The sequence below is a fragment of the Triticum aestivum genome, chromosome 1D (assembly GCF_018294505.1).
Source record: "Triticum aestivum cultivar Chinese Spring chromosome 1D, IWGSC CS RefSeq v2.1, whole genome shotgun sequence".
Taxonomy (NCBI): Eukaryota; Viridiplantae; Streptophyta; class Magnoliopsida; order Poales; family Poaceae; genus Triticum; species Triticum aestivum.
In genome coordinates, this window is record NC_057796.1 from 462,773,054 (window position 1) to 462,785,393 (window position 12,340).

Here is a 12,340-nt window from a genome sequence, read left to right on the forward strand (position 1 = left end):
GCAATTTTTTTGAAAACATGAACAAGTTTTTCAGAAAAGCAAACATTTTTGCGCAATTCCATGTACTTTGATTTTGCAATTTATTTTTGGAAACATGTTTTTTTTGTATTTGTGAACAATATTGAAAAGATGCGACATTTTTGGAATTTTAAATGTTTTTGATTTTCCGAATTTTCTTAGAGAAAAAGTGGACAATTTTTTGAAATTATTTTTTTGGTATTTCTTATTAAAATTTGAAAAGAGAGCATTTTCCAAAAAATCGAACAATTTCTTAAGTTTCTGAGCAGTTGTTGAGAAATGAAAGAAAACTAAGAACAGGAAAAGGAAATAAAAGTAAAAAAGAAAAAAAGAGAGAAAAGAAACAGGGAAGAAGAAAAACGAAAAAGAAACACTAAAAGAAAAAGAAAAAAAAAACCCGGCTGGAAACCTCCGAAGGTTCCCAGAACCCGGATCGCTCAAACGCTCGCTCTTCTCTGCCTGTGCGTGCGTAGACTCGACAATTCGCCGCATTGCTGGAGGAAAAGAAAAAAGACAATTTGCCTTTTTTTTAGGTGAAAAAAGAAGAAAAAAAAGACAATTTGCCGCAACCAGCGGCAAATAGGGGTTTCCGAGCCGCACATAGGTGGGCAGGGGAGCCCGCCGTCTCGGCCCGGTTGGTTCAGTAGCCAGGATTTCAGCGCAGGGCTCTGGCTGGAGTCGGCTTCCCCGTGCCGCCGCCCTCGAAATCGTCTCCCGCCAACCCCAATCCCCCTTTCCCGCCCCCGCTGCGCTCCCTCCTCCAAAAAGGCCCCGCCCCACTCCTCCCTCGGCTTGATTCACCGCTCCCCCTCCACCTCCACCCGGACCCGCAAGATCCCGACCCGCCGCGGCCCCCGCTCCTCGATCGATTGATATCAGACGCGGCCGGGTGGGCGGAAGAAGGCGGCGGCGGCGGCGATGAGCGCGGTGAACATCACCAACGTGGCGGTGCTGGACAACCCCACCGCCTTCCTCAACCCCTTCCAGTTCGAGATCTCCTACGAGTGCCTCGTCCCGCTCGACGACGGTACGTCCCGCGCCCCAACTGCTCCCCCCTCCCATCCCCCTCTTTCTGATTCGCTCGATTCGTGCGTGGCGGCGGCGCGCTAGGGTTTCGTTTTAGGAGGCGCCGTTCTCGAGTCCGCCGAACCTTGCCGGCGGCCTTCGATTCGGTTCTCTTCTGCTCTGTCCCCTCCAGAGGTAGCAGCGATTGGTGTGCCGTGCACGTTTCTGAATATCACGAAATACGCGTTTCTCGCCGAGTTCTTCCTCTGGTACACTACATCTTGGCGATTTCTGCAGCTGTGACTGGGTAAACGACTGGCCTGGCTGTGTGACGGAAATGCTCTGCTCGCTGCTTCGTCTTGGATTCAGAGGCAACCGGGTGGATCGATTTACTCCTCTGGATTAGGTACTAGATGTTGATCCGTGACCAAGAGAACCGGTTACAGAGGATTTTGTGGAGCCAAGTCTGAAGCTGCTGTCTCCTTGTTCTAGCACAGAAGCTATTGCTCTGTTTTTTTTTTGTTGATGCTGAAATTACATTGAGCTTGGATTTTTTTTTCTTCTGTTAACTTGTCATTTACATAGTCAGATGGTCTTTCCAGAGTACTTTTCCCCCCTCTCGAGCGTGTAATTTTTGTTAAGAAAGCACTAGCATAGTGCAAACGTGAATAACGAATATTGGCAGCAACAAAAACAGAACTACCATCCTCACTGAATGACCAAAAGATGAACCCCTAGCTGACCTAGATCTAGCACAGCATGAGAACAAAGGAACCAGGCCTAGTGCACCAGGAGTGCCTACCGGCAGCCGCACCAGAGCCCAAGAAAGCTCACAACCAAACTGCTTCTGTGGCAACACAGGGACATGACCTCCGAGGTATGAGTGGATGCACCACCCGTGTAGGCAGATCTTCGGCAAGCCTAGGATCAGAGTAGGTGAGTAGACGCCGGCAAACACCCATTGCAGCGACAGTGAACCTGCCTTGCCCAGCCTCCAGCCAAGAATTGCGAAGAGGAGGAGCATGGGGCTTCAAAGATCGTGTCACGACCGATGCCCCACACCCCAAAACACAACCGTGTAACCAACATTTGTCACCTTAGTTAAGTATAAAGCACAACAATGAATTTAGTTTGATTACGCCCCTCTCTGTTATCTGGGCTTATTTCAGTTATCATGTCCTTCACTTAATTCCTGATACAGGTGGGACTGAATCTATTATCCTAGCAGTTTATTAATAAATTTGTCAGCTGACTAGGCAGTTAATTGGTTCTAGCTTCCTTGCCCCCTTAATTATATGCATCCCTGTTTGAAAATAGTGAAGCAGCCTGCAGTAGTGTAGCTGTACGAAAATCACATCTGCCCTAATGTATGCAGTCATGTTTTTATGCCATTCTAACTTGTCCACTGGGACTTCTCCTGTGATGTCTGTTTTGGTTCTGCAAAAATCCATTCAGTAGTGTGGGACTGTGGATCATTAGCAAGGAAACAGTGCTTTAGTTCAGACTTCAGAGATATTTGCCTTTGCTTCAATAGGCTAGTGGTTTGCTCACAATCAACATAGAATAGCATAATTTGTTGTCCTGTATTGGAATACATCACACTAATACTGTATACGAATTATGGTCTTTATGATATGTTCTATTCCATGCAGCAAGGGCAATTTTCATCTAAGTTGAGCTGATTTTGATTTCCGTATATTATGGGGGGGACAACAGATATTGCTATATGTTCATTCTTGAGGGTACTGACTTGCTAAACTATTGATGATTTTTTGTTGGGTGACCTATTAGATCTGGAATGGAAGCTCACATATGTTGGATCAGCTGAAGACGAAACCTATGATCAGCAACTTGAGAGCGTGCTTGTTGGACCTGTCAATGTTGGGACCTACCGTTTTGTCTTCCAGGTAAAAACAGATGTGCTTTATTGATCAGTCAAGTCCAATATCTTCATAGTGGTCAGTAAACCTAGAATTCCTTGCACAGTTTCAAATCTTCATTCATCGCACTATTTTTCCTTTTGTTACTTGGAAGAGAACTTCATAGTTTAAAATACTAAATATGCATCTAGAAGTTAATGTTCCATTTCCATTTCAGGCTGACCCACCGGACCCTTTGAAGATACGTGAAGAAGACATCATTGGTGTCACCGTGCTGCTGTTGACATGCTCCTACGTGGGTCAGGAGTTCATGAGGGTGGGTTATTATGTGAACAATGATTACGACGAGGAGCAGCTGAGAGAAGAGCCCCCGGCAAAGCTATTACTTGACAGGGTGCAGAGAAACATTTTGGCTGACAAGCCCCGTGTCACCAAGTTCCCAATCAACTTCCACCCTGAACCTGGCACGAGCTCAGAACAGCCGCAACAGGATGCAGAACAGCAGCAGCAGCCGACTTCACCGGAACCACAGACGGCTCCAGTAGAGCCACATATGGCGCCACTAGAGAATGTCCCCATTGCCGCCGACCAATGATCAGAGTTGGGGTGCTAACGGTCTGTTCTCCATGCCTTCTATGGTGTCTTAATGTTACGAATCGAGAGTGGTGGTTCTGCAATGTACTGATCTGTTGTTTACATTTCACAATCTGTTCTGTGGCAAATGTTGGGTGTCTAGCTATTTCTTGATAAAGAGTACTTCTGCCTATTTTGTTGCACATATTTGATTTCTACTGAGACTGGAATGCTTCAGCCTGAACCGTCGAATTGGTTACCGACATGCTTTCTCTCTTTGGTGCAGATTCTGCACTGCGCTGCGCTGCACCAGGTTTTCCACTGCACTGATGGTTCACAATCTGGCAAATGCTGGGTTCCGCTTTATTTCAGATAAACAGTGCTTTAACCTGTTTTGTTTCAAAAGTTTGAACTTCTACTGAGACTGAATATTTTGGTCCGCACCGTGAATTGCTTACTGGTGTTTTATTTTCTTTGGTGTAGATTCTAACTGGGTCAAGAATCTATTATGATTGTGGTCAAATAGTTAGTATAACTACAGAATGCTTTTGAAACTTAGCTAGTAATTGGTGAATATTGCTCAAAAAGTAGGCTGAACCTTTTGTCCTGTTTATGGAGGATATATTTGGTGATACTATTTCTCATATTTTTGTAAGTGCCCTTGTTATTTGGTGATGGATTGGCCGGTAATAATTTTTAAAACTTTTTAATGACTGTCAACTTTGGCAGACCCTAGACTGAAGCTAGGACAGCGAAATCTGGTGTCCCTTGCGTGCACAGCTGAATCTTCAACCGGCCTAGAGTGTCCTAGACCATCTAAGCTACTACATCCAAAATGAAATAAACATGCTGATACAAAAAAATAAAAATAAATCATGATCAAATCTAAACTGCTCACGGTTACTTCCAGAGCAGTAGTACATCTAATGGTGGAGGCTTTATATTCACTGATTGCCAACCCGCATCAACCATTGAAAGTGGAATGATGGGATGAAACATCATCGCCATTCGAAACTCTACAACAAAACATCACTGCACTAGCATCTCCAGTTCAAACAGCCACTGATAATTTCTTAATACTGTATTAATGCTACTTCTAATATCTTCAGGGACACATAACTCAATATAGCAAATAGTCCCACTTACAGAGGTGAACATCTCCAATTTAAAGGCCAATCAACCTCTTATCGTTCAAAGTCACCAAATAAATAGACACACCAGCCAGTAGGCTAGTAGGGGAGTTATTTACGCAAAATCACCATACTTGGGGCTAGGGTAGCAACTTGGTACCATATTTGTGCCAGGGCACAAAAAACCACCAACTTTGTGCCTAATCGGTAACGCGGAGCACTGATTGTCCGATTTGCTCGCAAAAACAGGAAAACTGACAGTTTGGCCCCACCTGTCGGGCTGACGTGGCGAAGATAAAAACTTTGACCAGCTGATGTGGCAAAAAAAACGTGGGTCCTACCTGTCGATGACTGTAACGCTATCTTCTTCACATCTCTTTCTAAGGGGCATTCCGTCGAGCAGGTTCTGGGCGGCGGGAGTACGTTTGCTGCGTCGTGCCTCCGGTGATCACTGTGAACGCCACTGTAGAGAGGAGACGCTCGGATCTGCCTGTGCGTTTTTTGCCTCCACGGGAGCCGCGGGAGCCGTCGCTTCGACAGCCGAACTGGCCGCCATGCCCAGCGCGAGGAGCCGTGGGAGCCGTCGCGTCGCACAGCCCGGCGAGCCGCCATGGCCAGCGCAACGAGCTACGCCACCAACACGGCAACTGCAGGCTGGCAGAGGTCTGTCAGCGAGGAGCAGACATGCTCACAAACACCAAACGCGCACACACACATCAAGCTAGAGCACGCGCACACACAATCACACAGAGAACTCACCTTGGCCGTCCAAATTGACGCTCGCTGACCATCGTAATCATGGCTAGACATCCAAATCAAGGACCAGTGCGCTCCCATGGCTAAAGGCCTTGTCCGTCCCGCCCAAATTCACCCGCTTGTCAGCGTGGCCGGAGACCTGCGGAAGATGCGCCGCCGCTCGGCTCGCGAAGATCAGCGGGCCCGGATTCCTACGCGTCTGCTGCTCCCATGGCCGGAGAGGTAGCAACCACTTGCCCGTGGCTCCCATGACCAGCTCTCCGGTGCGCCGCCGCTCGCCGCCACACGGCCTTGCCAGTGCGGACAACGCCGGGATGTCAAGCGGTCGTGGAGCCGGCGAGATGGCATACACTAGTGAAGCCGTGTTGCAGGCGAAGGATGGGGGATGTGGGTCGACTTGGGAGGCGGCAGCGGTTGAGACTGCCGGAATTGCTGCCGTCGGGAGAGAGAGAGGGAGAGAGGGAGAGAGAGATGAGGAGGAAGTAGAAAATACGAAAAAAAAGGGAAGCTGACATGTGGGACCCTCGTCCACATCAGCATATTGTCCACATAGGTACGCCAAGTCAGCCCGACAGGTGGGGCCAAACTGTCAGTTTTTCTGTTTTCGCGAGCGGGAATAAAAGGGAAGATGAAAAGCGCAACCAAAGAGGCTAAGAGACTGAATTGAACTTGCAGCGGCCTCATTAGATAAAACCGAACACAGGAAGCTGTAGCTTTTATTCATGATCAAAGACAACACCAAGTTAAATTCTTGGATCCCAGATTTAATGATCCGGAGCCACCTGTCGAGGTAGGAGGCTTTGATATCTTTGCAAGGGCCAAGACTAAGTTTAAGTGTCTTCACCTTCACCCCATTGTCATAATGGTTTGTAAGAATTTTGTCAACTTTATAAGTGAGATGGGTTTTCGTTTCCTCAAATGTTCTGCCAAGCAAACCAAGCGTACGGTCACTGAGTATGAGGTTGGAATAGTGTCTCCAGGAGTGCAGAAATCCACGGGACACGCAGGCGCGCGGCACGAGCAGCATCTTGTATTGGCATGAGAGAATGTATATGATGAAAGATGTCCTGCAGAACCGATGTTGATAAGTTCAACCGTTAGCTTGTAGCTAGTAGCTGAGCTGACTGCAATGAATTACACCAGCAGTTGCGGATTCATCGCCGAAGTCATATGCCCAGATGCATCGTGTTCCTGTGCTAGTGCTAGCAGTTGTGATAAAAAACAAAATCCTTGTGACTAGGATAGTTCATTGCCAGCAACACATACCTCTGGGAGCTCCTCTAAACCAAGTTCTTGTCTCATATTTTGGACACCTTCACCTTGCTCGCAAGTTGCACCATTTGTTTCAGTGGATGAAGCCTTTGACCCACTACCTGCAACACAGCAGAGTTCTCAAGTATATATGTCTCAGTTTTGCTCATGCAACTCAAATTTTGCACGGTCAGCCAAGGGATTGCAAATGCAGCTTGGGCGCTGGACGTCGGGCCGGAGGTTAATACGCAAATGCTCCAGGAATACTTGCCAACTCCACAAGATCAGCATATAAGGCGAAGTTTTGGGCAAAGGAAACAGTGCCAACGGCGGAATTCACTTGAAAGTCCAAAGCACCACTTAGATGTCGTTTCTTTGCTTGGCTGGCACTGCAGGACCGCTGCTGGACTTCTGACAGGTTGGTAAGACGAGGGCTGGACCACCAGGAGGCATGCCCGTCCTGTGATCAAGAGGAAGAAAGCATAAACCATATCCTACTTCAATGCGTCTTTGTGAGGGAAGTGTGGGTGCGCGTCTGCGCTGCTTGGGGCAGACCAGATTGGGCTCCGACCTCTACGTCGAACTTGGGAGCATGGTGCTTGAGCAACACGGGCATGGCCGTGGGAGGCAAGGATGCAAGGGCCATGTTGGTGTTGGTCTTATGGGAGCTTTGGAAGCATAGAAACAGGGTTGTTTTTTATGGAGATGCTCCCTCGAGCTCTTTTGTAATTAACAGGATTGCCGTAGAGTGTAGGGCGTGGATGGCGGCAGGCCTATTTAGATCAGTCATGGATAGTGCCATTGCGGCCATTGAGGTGGGCAATGACGCGAGTAGTTAGCCTAGACATGCGGGTGGAGTTGGGCTATGTAACACTTTGTAGCTCCAACATGGAGGGGTCTTCTAATCCCCATCCTCTTCTTTAATATATAATACGCACACTCGTGCGTATTCGAGAAAAAAAAACTCAAATTTTGCAAAAAAGAATTATGAATCCTCACGAACCAGAGATGAAAAGTCAAAAGATTGTGCACAGAAGCTAAAATAGTCAGAAACTACTCAATAATGTGAAATTTGCTGAAATTGATTATCTAGGATTTTTTGAAAGAAAAAAACACATTATTAGAGGCAGTTTAGCTACTTATCAGTCGACTGATTTTTCAGTTCGGGGTCAGTCGATTTTTGAACGAAGGCAAGAGAAGGAAAGAGCTCACCGGAGATAAGGAAAGACCTCGCCGGAGATGAGGAAGGGACTCGCCGTCATCACCCCAGTATCTATCTTAGGGTTCAGGGTGGGGGCGGTGGTGGGGGCCGGTGGTGGGGCGGGGGCGCACTTCGCCGGAGAAAAAATCCAGTCATGGGCGGGGCTAGAGGGATGGCCGGGGCGGCAGCTAGACCCGCGGTGGGGGGCGGTTCTGGGGAGGGCGGGGCGGCGAGGCGGTCGCGGGAGCGCCGCCGGCCACGGGTGGCGGTGGCCGGCGGTTCGGCCGGCGGCACGTTTGGCGGTCGGGGAGCTGAGGAAGAAGAAGATCTAGCTGCCACACGATTTTTATCCAACGGTCCACGAATCGACTGACACTAACTGAAAAATTCAGTCGACTCGTGCTAGCCTTGTTGTCTGCAGTATCTAGGATTTCCAAGCTGAACTGGCGATTAGGGCGCAGTGAGATCGATTTTGGTCTAAAACAGAAGAATCGAGATGCATCAGAGAGCATACGTATTTTTGCAGGAGTATGAAGTTTCCGCTGCCGACGAAGGTGCCGGTGCCGACGCCGTGTCCTGCGCAATGCGTTGTGGATCGCGGCGAATCGGGATAGCGATCGAAAAGACCCAGCCGTGCGCCGACGAGTGGGGGACATGGGCAGTCGACGAATTCGCGTGCGAGAGGAATCCGCCGTCGAGGCGTTGTTCGCGGTCAGAATATAGGCCTCGTCCAATCCACTCCGTGTCACCCCCTGTTAGAGCATCTACGGACGACTTGAATCGTGTCAACACATCCATGCTGATCGACACCCCGTATCCAATCTATATCTGGGTTGAATATGGGAGGCCCGGATGCTCCCGGGTGCGTCTGCCACGCCGGATTTGACAAACATGATCCACCGCTAATTCCATCAAATCCGCCCCCACCTTCAGACCTTGTCGGACCAGCTCCTTTCCTCTCCTCTCTTCTCCCTCGTCCACGTCGGCCCTCCCCTAGTTCCGTCGCCGTCCCGACCCCTCAGCACCGTCACCACCGCCACAAAATTCCTCCCGGCCATTCTCGCCGTCACATTACGTCCGGCTATTCTCGGACTGCACCTTTCTCTCTATGTGTTCAACAAATTATCTGAGCAGTTCTTTTTTATTCTTTTGTAGGCAAAACGATGAATTCAAAGAGTTTGTCGGATGAGGAGTATGGAAAACAAGGAGCTCGATGAATTAATGCAAAAGGAATTCTTTGATTTGTCAAAGTCGGATGAAGATGCCGAGATGATTATGACCATAAGCATCCAAGAGGAAATAGACAGGGAGATGAAGCACATTCTGAACTTCAAGGGTTCAATCAGAGGGAGAAGAGTTTTGTGTGTGTTCAAAGATGGCCTCCAAGGTTATCTGGCCGAGGTGCTCTGCCTTTCTTCCTAGTATAATGCCGTGGAACTGGGTTAGCAAGGGACGGAGGGCCGTCAGTGGTATCCCCATCTGGGACATGATGCTGGAGGCCGCATTTTGGGAGGCTCCGCATGGGCCTGAGGAAGAGTCGTCGCCGCCGCTGGGAAGCGAGGAAAGCGCCTCATGGCGATGCTTGGGCGCCATTGGGGAAGAGGTGAACGAGAGCTTGGAAGAAGAGGAGCCTGCCATGGCCCGGTGGGTGATGGGGAATGGTGCAAGGTTAGGCTTTGGGAGGACACCTGGTTTGGTACCTCCACCCTGGTTGTGCAATTCCAGAATATAAGGTGTATTGATTTTCGTGCAAGCCAACCATTTAAATGTTTGACCAAGATTATAGAATAAAAAGAAAAACCTCTGCAATACCTAATAGATAAAATATGAAACTACTTTTCATGATGGATCAAATGATACAAATTTCATATTATGAATACTGATATATTTTTCTAAAAACTAGGTCAAACATGCACTCATTTTACTTTAAAAAAAACAAATACACCTTATATAAAAGAACAAAGGGAGTAATTTGTAATGAGTCTTCTTAGGTTAGAGCCGGCATTTCGGATGGTAACCAGCTCAAGCTTAGTTTTTGAAGGAACTTTGATTCCAATTATTAGAAATAGCTAAATGGATTAATTTGTCTGAGAAACAGACTCTTTAATCTGGCAGCTAGAAAGCAACTGACATTACTCAACTACTCCTTCCGTTCCAAATTACTCGTCGCAGAAATGGATGTATCTAGAACTAAAATACAACTAGATACATCCATACCTGCGACAAGTAATTCGGAACGGACGGAATAGTTCAGTGTATCATGTTATCAATTTTAGGGGAGTCCAACATGTCTACATTCCTATTGTTTGGAAGCTAAGGGTTCCTCCCAAAATTAGCATTTTTCTCTGGTTGCTCTCCCATAATAAACTCATGACTAGAGATAATCTAAGGAAAAGGCACATTATTAAACCATTAGAATGTCTCTTTTGCAACGAACGTGGATCCATTCAACATCTCTTGTTTGACTGTGTGGTGGCTAGAAATATCTGGCATGTCATTAGGGATTTTTTTGGAGCTCGGGTTGGACATGATTTTACTTCAGCAGCTAAGTATACTGGGTAGCTAATAATAGTAATTCTGCCCTTAACACTGTTTGCTTTGATGTTATGTGGAATATCTGAAAATTTAGGAATTCCATGATATTTTACAATGTACGGTGGCTTTCTGTCAAACAGGCTTGGTGGAACATTTTGAGGACAATCAGGTTCTGGTTGATTCTGTCACCAGATCAATACAAGCAGAGGTTGGAGAACGTCTCCACATTCTGAAATAACAATATCCTGAGAAAGGCTCTGTTGATCTGTCCAGGCTGGACATTCTTTCATCTGATCGCATCTCCTCTTCTCCAGCATTTGGCCGGGGCTTCTCAAGGAACAATGAAGGTTTCTGGTCGCCGGTGAAGCCCTGCAAGGTTGCAACCCTGATCCAGATCCATGTGTCCCAGCTGGAGATCTGCTGGCGAAATACAAAGAAACAGAGTATGTATAACGCCTAAAGCGGAGGTGAGCCAATTCTAAGATCATGCTGCCACCCATGTTGGGTAAAAATATCCCTCGCCGTATCCTTCAATCGTGTACACACCTCCGTAAACAGGCCTCGATTCTCCATACGTTGTAGAGAGGACCATAAACAAAAAGTCCCGATACACCTGTAGATAACCTGCATCAGAGAAGTACTTTTATCGTTAAACACCTTATCATTTCTACATGGCCAAAGCGACCAAATAATGGCAAGCGCTCCCACCCTAAGAATAGTTCTGAACCTGTAATCTATCCCATGTAACCAGTTGCCAAATACATTAGCAACACTACAAGGAGGATACAAGCCAGAAGCTATCTGGATGACTGACCATATAGAACGAGCCAATTTGCATTGGAAGAATAAATGTTTTATTGTCTCATCATGGTGACAAAAGACACATTGTGGGCTTCCATGCCAATTCCTCTTAATAAGGTTATCTTTAGTAAGAATGACTCCGCGACGAAGATACCATGCAAAGATTTTATTCTTTAGAGGTATCTTCATCTTCCAGATCTTCTTATTATTATCAACTGGCACATCAGACTGGATTAACGCTCTATACATGACTCCACTGAGAATTGTCCATTCCCATGTAGGTTCCATCGAAATACATCAGACCCATGTGACAAATGCACCATGGACAACCGCTGGAGTAGGATATATCATGTTTGAAGTCTGGGTCCAATTAAATCTCTTCTGAACGTCATATTTGGCGGAAATGATTCCATTACCGTGGCGATAGTATCACCCTTATGACGCACAATGTTGTATAGAGCCGGATATTGTTCTCGGAGTGTGGCATTTCCTAGCCACTTGTCCTCCCAGAATCTAATTTCCGAGCCGTCCTTAATTGAGAAGGATCCATAGGAGAAGAAATATTTCTTCGTAGCCATCAGACCTGCCCAAAAGTGAGAATCCCCAGGCTTCCAGTATACTTGAGATACCGCTTTGGAACCCACATATTTCCTTGTCAGGAGGGTTTGCCATACACCATCTCCCGTCATTAATTTAAACAACCATTTGCCAAGGAGGGCCCTATTCTTAACCTCAAGGTCATGAATGCCCAACTCGCCTTGGTCTTTGGGACGGCAAACCACACTCCATTTAGCCAATCGATATTTCTTTTTCTCGCTATCTCCTTGCCAAAAGAATCTTGATCGGAAATAATCCAATCTATGTAAAACTCCTTTCGGCAATTGGAAGAAGGAAATCATATATAGTACCAAGTTACTTAGTACTGAATTTATGAGGACCAATCTTCCACCCAGAGACAGCAGTTTACCTTTCCAACTGCTAAGTCTTTTTTGCAGTCTTTCCTCGACGTGTTTCCATTCAGCATTTGTGAGTCTCCGATAATGTATCGGTATCCCCAAATATGTGATCGGAAACTGGCCCAACCCGCATCCGAATAGTTCGGCGTATAGGTGGGAGTCGTCTTGAGCCTCGCCAAAACAAAACAATCACTTTTGTGAAAATTGATCTTAAGACCTGAGAGTTGCTCGAAT

General features: G+C 47.0%; 2 protein-coding genes and 1 long non-coding RNA gene across 4 annotated transcripts; 1 reads left to right on the forward strand and 2 right to left on the reverse strand.

Annotated features, from left to right (window-relative positions):
• Positions 1 to 746: 746 nt before the first annotated feature.
• LOC123182973 (probable histone chaperone ASF1A) lies at positions 747 to 4,151 on the forward strand. The gene is made up of 4 exons (XM_044595693.1): positions 747 to 1,045; positions 2,815 to 2,930; positions 3,121 to 3,518; positions 3,763 to 4,151. Exons 1-3 carry the CDS (start codon positions 937 to 939, stop codon positions 3,496 to 3,498), a joined length of 603 nt encoding a protein of 200 aa, XP_044451628.1. The 5' UTR covers positions 747 to 936; the 3' UTR covers positions 3,499 to 3,518; positions 3,763 to 4,151.
• Positions 4,152 to 4,542: 391 nt separating this feature from the next.
• On the reverse strand, positions 4,543 to 5,804 carry LOC123182974 (uncharacterized). Of its 2 annotated transcripts, none has more exons than XR_006492385.1 (2): positions 5,366 to 5,804; positions 4,543 to 5,253 (listed from the first exon to the last, which is right to left on the reverse strand). It is a non-coding gene; the product is annotated as an uncharacterized lncRNA (long non-coding RNA). The 2 variants fall into 2 exon arrangements; XR_006492386.1 differs by having other exon boundaries at positions 4,543 to 5,260.
• Positions 5,805 to 6,218: 414 nt separating this feature from the next.
• On the reverse strand, positions 6,219 to 8,539 carry LOC123175714 (uncharacterized). The gene is made up of 3 exons (XM_044590293.1): positions 8,329 to 8,539; positions 6,629 to 6,735; positions 6,219 to 6,429 (listed from the first exon to the last, which is right to left on the reverse strand). Exons 1-3 carry the CDS (start codon positions 8,468 to 8,470, stop codon positions 6,310 to 6,312), a joined length of 369 nt encoding a protein of 122 aa, XP_044446228.1. The 5' UTR covers positions 8,471 to 8,539; the 3' UTR covers positions 6,219 to 6,309.
• Positions 8,540 to 12,340: the final 3,801 nt, after the last annotated feature.